Genomic DNA, 15,496 nt, shown 5'->3' with positions numbered 1-15,496 from the left:
AAAGGGCATTAAGAGGATTCTCTTTGCAGGTAGCAACAGCATGTGGTGTACTCTGCCCTGACTCACAAGTAAAACACCGTTGTTGTAGCCCTGTCCCTTTTTGAACATCCTGCTGCAAGCTGGCATCACGTGCCACCACGCATATGTGTAATCTGTTGCACTTTTCCAACCTGCGAACAAATATCTCAAAACTGTCTGGGCATGCGTTTCAGGCTTCCGCCCACTTAATTACATGATGCCGTGCTCCCATGGCCATGTTATCATATACTTGTGAACACACGTAATAACTAATTCCTATAAATCCCTTGGAACACGGATCTAGTTTGGAAGCGCTCCCACTGTACACCAGGGCGCGTATCCGAGGAAAAAGCTGGAGATCTCCGGGTCTCAACCTGCAATATTGCTGAAGGCGGGTAGAACCAGGCTGAAGCAATGTGATTAGAGTGTGCAGGCGGTGAGGCAGGTGGCCTTAGAGGTTACAATATTTAATGCCAACGTGCAAGTGACTTGGTTTGCACCTTACAGTATCTCACACGTTCAACTTATGGCTGACAACACGAGCCGTCCTGCAACTTGGCACAGATGCCACACAAATGTGATGACGCCCTACTTTTAAAAGGAGAAGTTCGGATTGCTGGCGTTGCCTTAGATCAGTACACAATAATTGCAAAGTCAGAACTCTGGAAATATATCCTTACATGACTGTGTCTCAGAAGCACATCTTCTACAGGGTCCTAGAAACATTCCATGCAACCTTCTCCAGACAGCCAGGAAGAATAATGGACTCTGAGGACATCAGACACCCACCTGCAGGTTACCTAAAGCAGCCAGGCCCTCTATGCAAGCAGAAATGAGGAAGAACTTGATCTATGAATCCTATACCATTCCCCTAAAGATCCCCCTTCAAATGAACGGCTTGTGCCATTTCTGTGAGAATTTCAGATGGGATCAGAGGGAGATATTTTATTGCCCACTGCTTCCTACAGGGTTTAAACGTTGATCTTGGCCAAGCAGCCAGTGGATAAGCCAGTCGTACGTAAAGGGGGCTCTATTAAACTGTGAATGGCAAAGTCCATAAGCTGGTACAAGGTGGCAAAAAAGGAATGTTGTCCAGGATTTCAGCACCACAGAGGAGTCTCCGTTAGGCCTGCTGGACACGCAATAACCAAAGAGGGGAGTATGTGAAACGGATTACTGTAGTAAGAGACCACATCATTATGCACCATCGCCATAAGCATGAGAACAGGAAGACTTGTGACTCACTCAATGAATGTGAATGTTTGGCTACGGAAGCTCGAACATACCTCTTGCTCCAGGACAGCGGTTCTGCACGCTGCAGATAGTCAAACTACAGCGGTCAAACATAATGTCGTCTTCCTCTTGTTGTCTTTCTCTGGATACTAATGTGAAAACTAAAACAGGCCAGCCTCAAGTTCAGAGCTATGCGTGCATTCTAGGAATCAAAACTCAAAAACAATTTGCAATCCTGTTGCAAAGAACTCTATAAAATCAGATAAGATGCACAGCCCTTCTCAGAGCCACCAATCATAGATGTCGGATCCCCTTTCACAGTGGTCCAAGCTCTTGCGTTCCCTGTGTGAAGACAGAGTTCGGGGGGTTCTAGGGGGCAGGACTTGTCTACCAGCACTTAGGTGACCCAATGCAGGGATGTGCTGGAGCAAGGAAAGCATTCGATGTTACATGGATCACTATATGTGCACTCCACAGAGGCGGAGGCAGAGAAGGCATGTACAGTGGGCCCTGGCACACTCTGCAATAGAGCAAGACTGAGGCATGCGAGTAAACACTTCAGTTCAGGCTCCTTCTGCAGAGCTCCAAGTGGGCATTTATACCATCAGCTGAGATTGAACTGCAGGAGGAGTTCTTGCTCTTAAGAGGAAAGACTGCTACAACAATCCCAAACATGTTTAGGATCACAGATGGATGTTTGACCTTTGTTAGGCAAAGGGCAAAGTCTCATCCTTAAAATCCACATAAACCGCAAAGACTTGTAAAGGAGGAAATATGCGTATGTCAGCATAAGAATCGATCTTGCAACCAAATGCCATTATGAGCTGCCTTAGTGCCACATCGCTCTATGTTCACCTTTGACGTCAATTCTAGCAATTGAGAAAAGTTAAAGTCCAGCAAGAGCAAAGGTCCACAGATCAGCATTTAGCCGGGGCAAAGTCTACACATCTGTGGTGATGATAAAGAGGTTTTTAGCCCAGAAGATTTCTTGCCAACCCCTCCAATCTCTCCTCCCCTGTTGAAGGTAGCTCCCTGAAAGCAGCCACACTTACCCTGCCAGTCCTCCGAAGATGTCCTTTACATAGGAATAGTCGCCTCCAGACTTGGGAATGGTGACCCCAAGCTCGGCGTAGCATAGTGCCCCCACGGCGGTGATCACGCCAGTCACAATCCAAACGATGAGGGCCAGCCCCACCGAGCCAGCATTCTCCAGCACGCCCTTCGGAGACACGAAGATACCAGAGCCGATGATGTTACCTGTGGGTAAAAGATTGGGGTGTGCAAGCGACAAGTTAATGGGAAGCCAATCTCCGCCTCCTGAAAGAAAAACTTGATCTGCAGGGGATGGGTCTGCTGGTTAATGTTCAGGCCTCGGACTATAGAGTTGTTGTAAAATCAGAGCTACGCCTGTAATATGTTTTGGGTATCATACTAACTCCGTGTATATTTACTTCAGGTAAGACAATCCTATATTAATTATCAGACAGAAATATTCACTATGAATTATCACACACGGTTGTGGGTCGTTAGGTAATAGAGGTTTTAAAGGCTGAACTAATTACATGTTTTCATGGCACATATACAACATATTGGGCCTCATTCAAAAAGGTAACTTACACGTTTGAGTAAGTATACACATTTTCGGTATTCACAAACTGCACTTTTGAGTAAACTCACACTTTTGTAGTAAACTTACACTTTTGCAGTAGGTCCAACACTAAACATGGCAAACCACTTGAATTGCAACTCCCTCTGATAGAAAAAAAACGTAAAGAATAGCACTGTGTAGTAAGTGCTACTGTAGTACTACAAAGTGCATTTGTGACTCAGGCCCACGATGCGTAACCCAAGAATTAGCTCTGCTATCTGAAGTTTGTACCTCTAAGATTAGTGTAACCTGAAGATTAGCTTTACTGTCAAAGACCAGAACCTGCAAAATACATATAACCCTCAGAATAACCGGTTACTCACCGGTAATATTCATTACTCCGAGTCGTGACCCTCCCCGTCCCAGTCCTAACCACATGAGCGTAGCTCCTCCCACCAGAAACTCCCAAGCAACTTAAAACCCATCCCTTCCCTCCAGGCCACACCCACACCCTGAGGCATATAACCCCGTGACCCGCCAGTCCACCTCCTGTACCAACCAAGCACAACAGGGAGGGAGGGATGGCAACCTGGACGGGGACAGGGAGGGCTACGACTCGGAGTAATGAATATTACCGGTGAGTAACCGGTCATTACCTCCTCGTCAGCCCTCCCCGTCCCAGTCCTAACCAGTTGAGCAGATACCAAAGCAAGAATCGGCTTCACTCAGTAGCAAAAACAGACTTTATTAAAGCACAGAAAAAGTCACACCACCGGAGCAGAACGCAACACAGCGTCCCCAAACCCAGCAGAATCAGTCCCCCCTACCACCAAATGATAATGGGACATAAAGGTGTGAGGAGAACTCCAGGTAGCAGCCCTGCAGATCTCGGCCATGGAAGCCCCCTGAAAACAAGCCCAGGAAGCCGCCACCCCCCGAGTCGATCTCCCCTGAACAGATCCAGGAGCCAACACCCCACAGGCCTCATACGCAGCACCCACAGCCCACCGCAGCCAACGACTGAGGGTAACCCCAGAAGGTTTCAGACCTTGACCATCCAGCCCAAAGGTCACAAAAAGGGATTCCACCTTACAAAAAGGCTCAGTACGCATCAAATAGATCTCCAGAGTCCTCCGAACGTCCAAACAGTGCAGCTGCACCCCAACCTCCGAAAGAGGACCAGGACAGAAAACAGGTAAAACCAGATCAGCAGAGCAGTGAAAAGAGGATGGGATCTTGGGAACAAAGGAAGGATCAGCTCGCAGAACCACCCGATCAGGAAGAAAACGTAAAAAAGGGACCGAACAAAGCAAGGAGCCCAACTCCCCAATCCGCCGAGCCGAGGTAATAGCCACAAGGAACAGCACCTTGATAGTCAGAAACCTCAAAGACACGTCATGCAGAGGCTCAAAGGGAGCCCCCTGCAAAGCCCCCAAAACCAGAGGCAGATCCCAACTAGGAGCAAAGGACCGAATGACAGGCTTCTGAAGGAAACAACTCCGCAACAAGCGGGACACCAGGGGAACCACCGGGTCACAGACCGAACCCCGAAAGGCCCGGAGAGCAGCCCACTGAGCCCTCAGGGAGGACACAGCTAGACCCAAGTCAAACCCGTCCTTCAAAAACTCCAAGACATGCACCGGATCCACCTCCAACGCAGACCACCCACGCGCCGTACACCAAGACTGAAAAGAAACCAAATGCCTGGCATAGGACTTGAGAGTCGAAGGGCGCCTGGACCGCTGAATAAATTCCGCCACTGAAGGAGAACACCCTAAAGCCACAAGGTTCATCCTCTCAACAGCCAACCCGCTAGTCGCAGGCGGACCAGACACTCCCGAAACAGAGGGGGAAACGGCAAGGGACAAGGGACCACCAGCAACCTCCAGCAAGGCCCCACTGCCAACTTCAATAACAGAGGGAACCAAGGCCTCCTGGACCAATCCGGAGCCACCAGGATCACCGAAGCCCGATCTAGCTTGACCTTCAGCAGAACACGCGAAAGCAGAACAATAGGGGGAAAGGCATACATCAGGCCCCCCTCCCACCGGAAGCACAGGGCATCCACCCCCCAAACCGCTGCAGACCGAACCAGAGAACAAAACCTCTCCCTCAAGGCGTTCCCCGGGGCTGCAAACAGGTCCACCACCGGGACCCCGAACCGGGCCATCAGGCAACCAAACACATCCTGCGACAGGCACATGTCCGACAGGGAGGGAAACACCCTGCTCAGGCGATCCGCCTCCGTGTTCAAAATCCCCGGTAGATGTAAAGCCTTCAGAGACAACAAGTGATACTTTGTGCCAACAAATTGAGGGAAGCCACTTTCACGCTCCCCTGGTGGTTGATATAACACTGTCTTAAAGTATCTCAATTGGAGTAGGGGTCAAAGGGACAAAAAGTTTATAGACTCTAATAGTTGTGGTATCCCCAAATCAACATCATAACATACTAGAACAACTATGAGTCTCAAAAAATAGAAGACCTAGATACAAGGATAAAGGTAATGCTAGAGTTTAGTAAAGCTGTGGATTCATTTATGCATATATGTGTGTATGCACTGGAAATAAAATTCCCATCATCAACCTCAAGAGGTTAGCTTCATCATCTGGGAATGGAGGACGGCAAGAGTACCATATTCCACTTAGCAATTAGTAGATTTTGGTCTCTTATGTGTCCCAGACCAGTGGATGATATAGTTGTTATTTGATGATGGATAGATGTGTGGATTGCAGTGCTCGTGAAACGTGATGTTGTGGGGGTGCTCGATAAAAATTGTCTAGCAAGGCACTAAACACATTTTATTAAATGACTAAAAACAGTGCTATGACAGTTTAAACAAATAACTGTGATGACAAATAGGTCATCACAGTTATTTGTTTAAACTGTCATAGCACTGTTTTTAGTCATTGCTAACATGGCAGCGATTTAATAAAATGTGTTTAGTGCCTTGCTAGACAATTTTTATCGAGCACCCCCACAACATCACGTTTCACGAGCACTGCAATCCACACATCTATCCATCATCAAATAACAACTATATCATCCACTGGTCTGGGACACATAAGAGACCAAAATCTACTAATTGCTAAGTGGAATATGGTACTCTTGCCGTCCTCCATTCCCAGATGATGAAGCTAACCTCTTGAGGTTGATGATGGGAATTTTATTTCCAGTGCATACACACATATATGCATAAATGAATCCACAGGTTGATATAACACACCACCACCGTGTTGTCTGACCGTACCATCACATCCCTCTGGAGGACCCAAGGCAGAAAATGAGTCAACGCCAACTGAACCGCCTTCAACTCCCTCCAATTCGAGGACATTTCCGCCTCCGTTACAGACCAAAGACAATGCACCGACTCCTGACCCAAGACCGCCCCCCAACCAAGTTCGCTGGCCTCGGTCGTCAGGACCAACCTCTCCTGGGACACAAAGGGCGAGCCCTGTAAGAGGTTCCGATCCACCAGCCACCAGGACAACTCTTGGGCGATGGACACACCCCCCAGTATCAACAGCTCGTAATTCAGAGAGGCCGGATCCCAATGCCCCAGAAGATGATTCACCAGGGGGTACAAGTGTAGACGGGCCCAAGGAACAATCATCACCGTAGCTGACATTAGCCCCTGAACACGCAACCACTGGCGAGCCGTGGAAGACTGAGCCCCCAACACCCTCCTCAGCTCGTGCATAAGAGTCAGTCTGCGTGGTTCCGACAGGAAGACCTTTCCCAACCTGGTGTTGAACACCCCCCCCAATGAACAGCAGCTCCTGAGTGGGGTGAAGATGGGACTTCTCCAAGTTCAGAATCCACCCGAACCGTTGAAGGAGACAGCAAACCTCCAGGGAATGTGCCTGAAGGAAAGAAGAGGAAGAAATCAACCAATCGTCCGAGTAAGGGAACACCTGAATACCCCGAGCATGCAACAAACCCACCAAGGGAGCCAACACCTTAGTAAACACCCTCGGAGAGGCCGACAGGCCAAACGGTAATACCTGGAACTGGTAATGATCCACCCCCACACAGAAACGCAGGAACCTCTGCGAATCCGCGTGCACTGGCACATGAAAATAAGCGTCCCGGAGATCGAGCGAAGTCAGGAAATCCCCCACTGACAGGATGGGAAGAAGCAACTGTAGAGTCGCCATTTTGAAGGACCGATGAGGGATACACAAGTTCACCGCCTTCAGATCCAGGACAGGACGGAAGTCCCCATTTGGCTTCTGGATCAAAAATAGGATTGAGTACACCCCCCGACCCTGTTGACTCACAGGCACCTTCACCACAGCCCCCTTGGACACCAAGTCCCGAACTCCGTCCAACAGAGCACGACATCTCGCCTGAGACCTGGGAACAGGGGTAGTCCTGAACACATCCACCGGAGGAGTTCCAAATTCTATCCTGTAGCCCAGCCGGACCACCTGCAGGACCCACTGATCCCGAACGAACTCCTCCCAGACTGGAAAAAAAGAAGAGAGGCGACCTCCAACAGGTACCCCCAAGAAACTCACCACATAGTCATTACTTGGATGGACCTGCAGAAGAGAAAGCACCCTGTTGACCCCGGGACTTGTGGAAGGAAGGGACACCCCGGCCACGTCCCCTACCACGAAAGGGCTGGGCTGCCATCTTAGACTGAAACGCCTGCCCAAAAGCCCGCTTATAACCCGCAAACTTCCCCTTCTGAGAAGAGCGGACCGGAGCCAACAATTTGTTGTCCTCAGCTGTCTTCTTTATCAAAGCCTCCAACGGCTCCCCAAACAGCTTAGAGCCCGTGAAGGGAATCTTCATCACGGTCGCCTTCTGAGCAGCCTCCGCCTTCCAAGACTTGGGCCACAACTGCCTCCTAGCAGTAACCGATGCACCAGCAGCCGCCGCTGCAGCGCTAAGGGAGTCGAAGGACAAATCTGCCAAGAAACGCAACTGTTGTTCCAACCTGGACAAAGACTCCGAGGGATCCTCATCCTGCATGAGCTGCTCAGAAATACCCTGGCAGTCCTTAAGAAGCGACTGAACAAGATAGCTGGTGTAAGCTGCAGACCTAACTGCAAGATTAGAGGCAGCAAAGGACCGCTTCAAGGCCCCCTCAACTCGCTTGTCCCCAGGATCAGAAGGAACCGCATCCTCAGACACCACCAGGCTCTGAGACGCCATACCAGCAAGCAGGGAATCCACCTTCACCACGGCCGGAAATTCCTCCGTGAATCCCTGCAAGGGATACCTCCTAGCCAGAAACCGGGGAAAGGCATGTTTGTCAACATCCTTCCACTCCCCCTCCAGCACCCTCTGCACAGAAGAATGAATGGGGAGGCTTTCAGGTTCTTTCTTCCGGTAATTAGCGAAGAAGTCTTCAGACTCTCCACAGGACTAGGGAACCCCAAATTTTCTCGAACATGCTGCAGAACACAGCGAAGGTCTGACCCCTGGACAAAATGACCCTTCACCTCCTCATCAGAGTCAATGTCTGGATCGACCTCCGCCGAGGCATCCAATTTCTGTTTCTTAGGCCCCTTGGGATCACGAGCCACAAAGGCCACCGCCACAGCAGCCTCGATCATCTTTTGAATATCCACCAAGAAAGGAGCAGTGGAAGACCCAGCGACCACCACCTCATCCACACGGCCGAGCTCACGTACGTCCGCACCTCTACCCTCCATGTTGTGAACAGGAGAACAGAGAACCAGACCCCAAGAAATACCCAGACCAACAAAGAAAAAAATCCCCAAGGGCCAACCAGGGAATGCCCCACGGATCCCCAGCCAATCCCAAACAGGACCGAAGGCCGGCCCTTAAACCGGCCAATCAGAGACAACTACAAACCTATAAAAGGAAAAGACTGAACAGGGCCCAAATATAAGGATACGAAGGAACCCAGAAGCCCCCGCCCCAGGAACCAGCGAACACAGAGGTAAGAAACTCCCCAATGCCCCAGCAGATCTGCAGGTGATTAGAGCCACAAAACCCCCCCACGACCCCCACAGACAGCAGAGACAGACTCGAGGACAGGGGAAACTCCCCACCAGGGCGCCCCCAAAGCAGCTCCATCCAATCATCAGGAGTAGAACACCTAACCATGATAGCCAGAGTCAAAGACCCGAGTAAGCCCCAGCAACTCTCCACCGGCAACTCAAAACGGCAATTCGTCTACCGATCTGCCAGTAGAGGGAGCACACCTCAAAATAAACGGCGTGGCTTGAATTAATCAGGAGACAAGAACTGAAATCCACAAACATCGGGACCCCACTGAAGAAACCAAACCCAAGATTCCCCGAAGGAAAGCAGGAATTACCACAAACGGGAAAACACGGACTCAACACGAGCACCGTGACAGGTAAACCCTGTAGAAGCCAAACCGCCACGCCCTCGGCACGCAGAAAGGCAAGCCGCGCCCCACACACCTCCCCTCCCTCCCCGGGTGTTCCCGCTAGAGCAGGGAACGAACCCGGAAGAGGGGAGGCCGCAGCAGGGAGTCACCACCCCACACCAGGTAGTCCGGACCCCCCATGGTGCCGCTAAAGCAGGGACTCAAAGCATATGCCGCTAATTACAAACCGGCACATAAGGGGCTAAACGGGCGCTTAACATCCCGTCTCACACTTACCCGACAGGAGGCCAGTTCCAGCACCTCCCACGACGAAGTCTGCCCGGAAGTGATGCCGCAGAAAAAACAAACAGGAGGTGGCCTGGCGGGTCACGGGGTTATATGCCTCAGGGTATGGGTGTGGCCTGGAGGGAAGGGATGGGTTTTAAGTTGCTTGGGAGTTTCTGGTGGGAGGAGCTATGCTCATGTAGTTAGGACTGGGACGGGGAGGGCTGACGAGGAGGTAATAGCTCTATCCAGAGTATTAATTACCCTGCAAGATCTAAACGACAAGGTGTCCAGGGGAATAGATCTACTGCGGCTGACCTCAACCTGTAACTTCTCTACTCAAGGGACAGCAGAGATTTCTGGAGTGAGCTGCGGTGCAGGCTCATCCGAGAGCTGCCGACCATGGCGGTTCAGGCACGTGCTCTGAGCTTTCACTTCCTTTAATTTTTTTTTCTTGAAAAGCACTTTATGTACCCAAACTATTAAGTACTTCGAAGATTTCTTAAAGTATGTGGTGGTGATGAAAGAAAATAACTTTTTACGTCCCCGCCGGATCAGCACTATCCTTTTAAGAAGTGAGACTGCATCAGAGGAAGAACTCTCAGCAGCGCCGACCCATGGACCACGCAGGCGGGTGGGCGGGAGGTGCAGTGATAGTGATGGTGAGCCAGGGGGTGATGTCCTCCTTCGGACAGAAGAACACGCGGGTAGTCATGGCACAGGAGAAGATACAGACACAAAGGTCGTGTTCAGAATCAGGAGGCCCAGCCGGACTTAGCTCGCAGAGCACGGTCTCCAGTCAGGGCCATATTAACAGCATTATAGGCCCCCGGGCAAAGCAGTGCCCAGGGCTCTGCCTACACAACCACTCACAGGAATAAAAATGTTTAACGGAAAATTCGTGTTACATTCTGGTCTGCATGGGGACCCTATTTGGGGAGGGGAGTTGGCCTAACGGCTAGGGCGGTTGACCTTGAACCTGGGGACCTGGGTTCGAATCTCGACAATGACGCTGAACATCCTGTGATTCTGGGCAAATCACTTAATCTCCCCGTGCCTAAAAAAAGAAAAATGTGTCCTCATGTAATGCAACTGGTGCTCGTGTAAAGCGCTCTGATACCCGATTCGGATCAAGTTCGCGCTATATAAAACTCTGTAAAATAAAAAAATTGAAAAAATGCTCGTGGGGCCCCTGGACAACTGCCCAGCGTGCCCATGCATTAAGACAGCCCTGTCTCCAGCGCAAGAGCTGCCTGCAGTGTGTTTGCCATGGTCAGTTGTAGAACTCTGGCTGACGCAGGGGAACTTTCCACAAATGATGCAGCGCACTCACAGAGCTATGGGCGCTGTTGAAGAGCATTAGCTGCTGTCTCGCGACCACTGCCCTCTATTGTGGAGCCTCCGATGCTACCTCAGGGCTCTGGCCATACCATCTCTGCAGCAGTCAGAGAACCTGGGCTGCTATGAACGAACCTGTGACGTGAAATGAGTTCTAGGATCTGAATAAATGGAGCCAGTAATGTTGGTGTCACTGGGTTATTTCCTCCTTGTGTCCCCAATGTATAAACCCCCAAAAGACTGCCCAACTCACCAACAATGATGCCACAGGCGCTGACCAGGCCAATCTCCTTCTTCAGGGCCACACCGCCCCCGCCTGCGGTGCTCGAACCCGAGGCCGAGGCTGTGTCGGCGCTGGACCCATCATTCCCTGTCTTCTTGTCCGCGCTGCTTCGGAGCCTGGCGCCCTCCTCCATGGCTGTGGGGAAAGGAAACAAAATGGCGGCAGGAGCATTTCAGAACAATGGCACGAGTCACCTAAAGCCGGTCCTGTGTTTGTGTTTTAATAGCTACCAGCACTCTACTGGGTGTCATATCAACTCACTCAGAAGGCCAAAAGGTCAGACCCAAAACCAACTGTTAGGGTGAAAAGAAGGAGTCACCATCACCACAACAAACCTCCAGTTCAGAACCAACAAAGATTTCAAGCAGGTGACAAGACCCCTTCGCCGAAGCATCCCTGCAAGTGAACTCCGAGGTGAAGGGGCAGAATGCGGGAACCCGCTTCAGCGCTGGCTCGGGTCGGAACCAGGGTCCGGAGATGAACCTCGCGGAGGAAAAGGGGGTCGGAGGGGGGTTTAAACTCAACAACCGCTGAGGTACGAAGCAGCGGCAACATCGAGGCTAGGACAGGGCAGGGAGTGCACGATTGATCTAACGAACCTCAGGGTCAAAATCAGAGAGTGCCGGAGAGGCCGCCATCAGGACCAGAGCAGAGATTCCAGGTGGGTAAGGTGGTGGTACTGACGTGGGAACCCCGTACACTATCCTGGGGCCTGACCCAGAACAAAGGTGTCAAGGGAGGCAGTTTCACTACCGAGATCCCGCCCTCATCAGACACAATAAAGATACCATGGGGGGGGGGCGGCACCGCTGCCCCCCGTCTGGATAGAACCAGGTCACGAACGACCTATCCAAGGCTAGGCCGCGGTAGACTGGGAGTGGGAGGCGGGGGAGGCTAGAGACCCGGGCCCCGACCCCACACTGGGACTGTGCTAGTAGGTATTGTGGGAGATAGGGGGGCCTAGAGGCCCAGGCCAAGACCCCACATGGGACTGTAGTAGAGGGTTTCGGTCACATGAGGCGGGGACGTCACTCACACCCAGAGCCAGAGATAACAGATGGTTCCAGGACGGGGCGCCACTGAAGCACCCCCTTCCTCAACTCGAACTCATAAAAACATATATTTAGGGGGTTTCACCTGACACCCTCGGAAACAGAAACCTCAAACCCCTTTCCCATGGAGAAATCACGGTGGCTACTGTGTCCGATCGCCTCCAGAGGAAGCCAGTCTGTTCTATACCGCAAGAAAGGCAGGTTGCGCCATGAAGCGCCTCGTTCACACTGTGCGCTATGCAGACCCTACGATACACTGCCTGCCTGGGGACAGAGGCAGCGGCCGCCGGTCTCATGACTAACACCTGTCGATGCTGGCACTGCTCCTTGGCAGCGTCACGTGGATCACCGGGCCTTACTGTCCCATACCCTGCCAGCCCCATCCACCCTAGGGCGCGCGCCAGGCCTCCGGGACACCCCGGATCGAGGCAAGACCGTAGAGCAAGCAGCCGCTTCATATCGGAGGTACCTGGCCATAAAGCCATAAAGGTCAAGCCTGAACCATGTACGTACACTGCTTGCCTATAGGACACCGGGTGCTAGGGCAATATACTCAACACAGGGGCATGCACAGCCCATGAATAGACCCATTGCTCGGACACGAACAATTTATTCAGCACCTGGTAAAACAGCTCATTCCCGCAGAACGCGCAGTCCTTACTGGGAGGGAGCAGGCAGCCGGCACTGGTCGCCCACCCCCTCTCCACACAGCCCCTGTCTGCCCGATGGAGCCACATGCAGATGGGGCGCCGTACCTGGGCACTGACTGGTATCCGCTCCAGGCACCCGCGCTGACAGCCGGTCCGTGTCCTGGTGCGCTGGGGTGGATCAGGACGCTCTGGGTCCCCTCTCAGACGCCATTCAGCCGGGCCCTTGGTCCACAGAGGGCCGTTCCTGCGCTCCGGGGCCGGCCCTGTGCCCCCTCCGAGGCGCCCAGCCTGCGCTCCTCTGTCCCCCGACTTGTTTACCGGCCGAGATTCCCCAATGTTCCCGAACCGTGTTTATCACCGAGCGCAGGTTCACTTTGTCCGAGGCTGGAGGGTTTTATTTGCTCACCAGGCTCCACCCGGCCCCGCCTCCTCCCCCGGGCAGAGTCCCCCCTCCTCCCGCTGCGCTGACTTAATTTCTGCCATGTTCAGCAGGACGTCTTCCTCCGGCTGCCTGCCTGGGACAGCTTCCCATCCTTTTCCTCTTATCGTGACAGGTCAGGATTGAGCCGCTCGCGAACTGATCCAGACAGAGATGCACCACAGAATAAGATAAAGAAACACACAGCACAACACAGCGCTGCTACACACACCCCCCAATGAGAACACGGCGCAGGCACAGCACACACAGATAGGCTCCTATGGATACGTACACACGTCAGAACCAGGCACCTCTGGATATATTCACGCGGCATTCAGAACAAGCATTGGCATAGCCAATAGGTCTCGCTTTTTTGGACCTTATAAGTATTTAGTTTTGCAGCACAATATCTTTTGCGCAACACCATCAGCTGTTGAATGGCTAAACCTTGTACCTTATAGGTGTTTAGCCATGCAACAGTTGATGTTGTTGCACCAACGATATTGTGCTGCGTAACTAAATACTTATAAGGTCCCAAAAGCGAGACCTATTGGCAATGCCAATGCTTGTTTAAATTCAACTGGAAAGGATAATTTGCTAGGTATGTCGTTCCATTGTGATGCTTAAGTCTGTGGGGCTGAAAGTTGATGCCAGATGTATGGGAAACTAGGTGGTTTAATACTGTTTTTCAGAGTTATGGACATCAGAAGTTGGTGAATGCAATAAGCAATTGTGGTGAGCAAGTGTGCATGGTGGGAAAAGCAACAAGCATCTGCAATGCAATAGGTCTCGCATTTACGCAAGTTTGAGCTATTGGCATTGTAAATGACGATGCCTTTTATTTATGTTTTAGTTTTTCAAAATATAAATAAAAGACATTGTCATTTACAATGCCAATAGCTTAAATTCTCGCAAATGCGAGACCTATTCCATTCCAAATGCTTGAAGGCATCGTTGAGTTGCCCCTATGGTCTCCCATGGCCCCTGAAGAGCTCCCCGTTTGCTGCGAGTTAAATAAACAAGCCGGTGGTCACAACTGCGCACGAGAGACTGCAGTAAGAGAAACTCGTTAAAGAAAATAGTGCTTGCAGACTATAGAAGATGTATCATGTAATAACCAAAGTAAAAGGGCCAGTCCTCATGGGAGGTTATAAATGAAGACAGGGAGACGTGCGAGCGCGCGATTCAAGATGGCCACCACCCGGTGAGCTCCTCCGCGTTTTCGCCCGTTTTTGCAGTTAAAACGACGATTCTCTGTCAGAATTGTGCCTAAAAGGAGGTCGCTGCTAACTCTATAGGCTTACCAGCATTGTGAAGAGTTTTCGGGCCGTTTTGATCGTGGGAAGTCGTGTTTCTGGCTCCCTGGTTCCTGCTCCGGGCTCTGCACTGAGGTACTGCCTGGTTAGTCTGTCAGGGGGGCGGAGCATACTTTAGGAAAGGGCCTGGCTTGGGCCTAGCCACTCCCCTAGCCCAGTTTAGCTGCTGCACCAGTATTTTTGAGGATTGCTTTGCATCTTTTCGCTCTTTTTACTCATAATTTCTTCATTTTTATTCAAATTTCATTATTTTTCTCAAAAATGGATAATAAAAATCCCCTCAACAATAAAAGAAAACAGCAGATTTCACCGCCCCCAATAAAATCAAAAGTGGTGGAGTCATCTGAACCTTCGCTTTCTTTAATTTTGGAGGAAATTCAGGCTCTTCGTGCGAATACAGAAACTATTGCGACTGAAATAAAAAATGTATGAAAGGAAATGGCGAGTATGTCGATGAAAATCTCAGACAACTCAATTAAAATACAGGACAATAAAGTTAAAGTCGACGCTTTTTCTCCACTTGTGGCGAAAATATCTCCTCTGTGCTCACAACTTTTGGACATGGAAAATCGCAATAGACAATACAACCTTCGCATATTTAATTTACCAGAAGAGGTTGAGGGATCTAACTGTCGACTATACTTAGAGAACTTACTTCCTGGTCTTTTAAACGTCAAATTTCCAGAAAAATTTGAAATTGATAAGGCTCACAGAATTCCTTCACGTCGCAATCCTCAACATACCAAGCCTAGACAAATGATATTTAAAGTTCTCCGTCATCATCATTTGGTTATGATCAGAAAAGCAGCTAGAGAAATTCCGTCATTGTTGGTCAATGGTCACAAAATCTTTATTCATCAAGATTTTGCCAAGGAAACTGTTGCAACGCGTAAGGGATTTACTGATCTTCGCCCACGATTGAGAAGCCTTGGATACCAATATGGCCTTTTTGACCCTTCAACTATGCGCATTTGGAAAGATAATTTTTCTAAATCCTTTCAG

General features: G+C 50.7%; 1 protein-coding gene across 1 annotated transcript in view; it reads right to left on the bottom strand.

The window, feature by feature from the left end:
• Positions 1-13,196, bottom strand: part of SLC7A8 (solute carrier family 7 member 8) — a 125,250-nt gene extending 112,054 nt beyond the window's left edge. Inside the window, exons 1-3 of the mRNA XM_085642895.1 lie at positions 12,866-13,196; positions 11,029-11,193; positions 2,304-2,508 (exon numbers count right to left, since the gene is read on the bottom strand). Coding sequence (XP_085499021.1) covers positions 2,304-2,508; positions 11,029-11,191 — 368 coding nt within the window. The 5' untranslated portion in view covers positions 11,192-11,193; positions 12,866-13,196. The remainder of the gene's footprint in view (positions 1-2,303; positions 2,509-11,028; positions 11,194-12,865) is intronic.
• Positions 13,197-15,496: the final 2,300 nt, after the last annotated feature.

The sequence above is a fragment of the Triturus cristatus genome, chromosome 1_1 (assembly GCF_964204655.1).
Source record: "Triturus cristatus chromosome 1_1, aTriCri1.1, whole genome shotgun sequence".
NCBI lineage: Eukaryota > Metazoa > Chordata > Amphibia > Caudata > Salamandridae > Triturus > Triturus cristatus.
The sequence above is the reverse complement of the archived record's forward strand: the minus strand, read 5'-3'. Positions and strand labels throughout refer to the sequence as shown.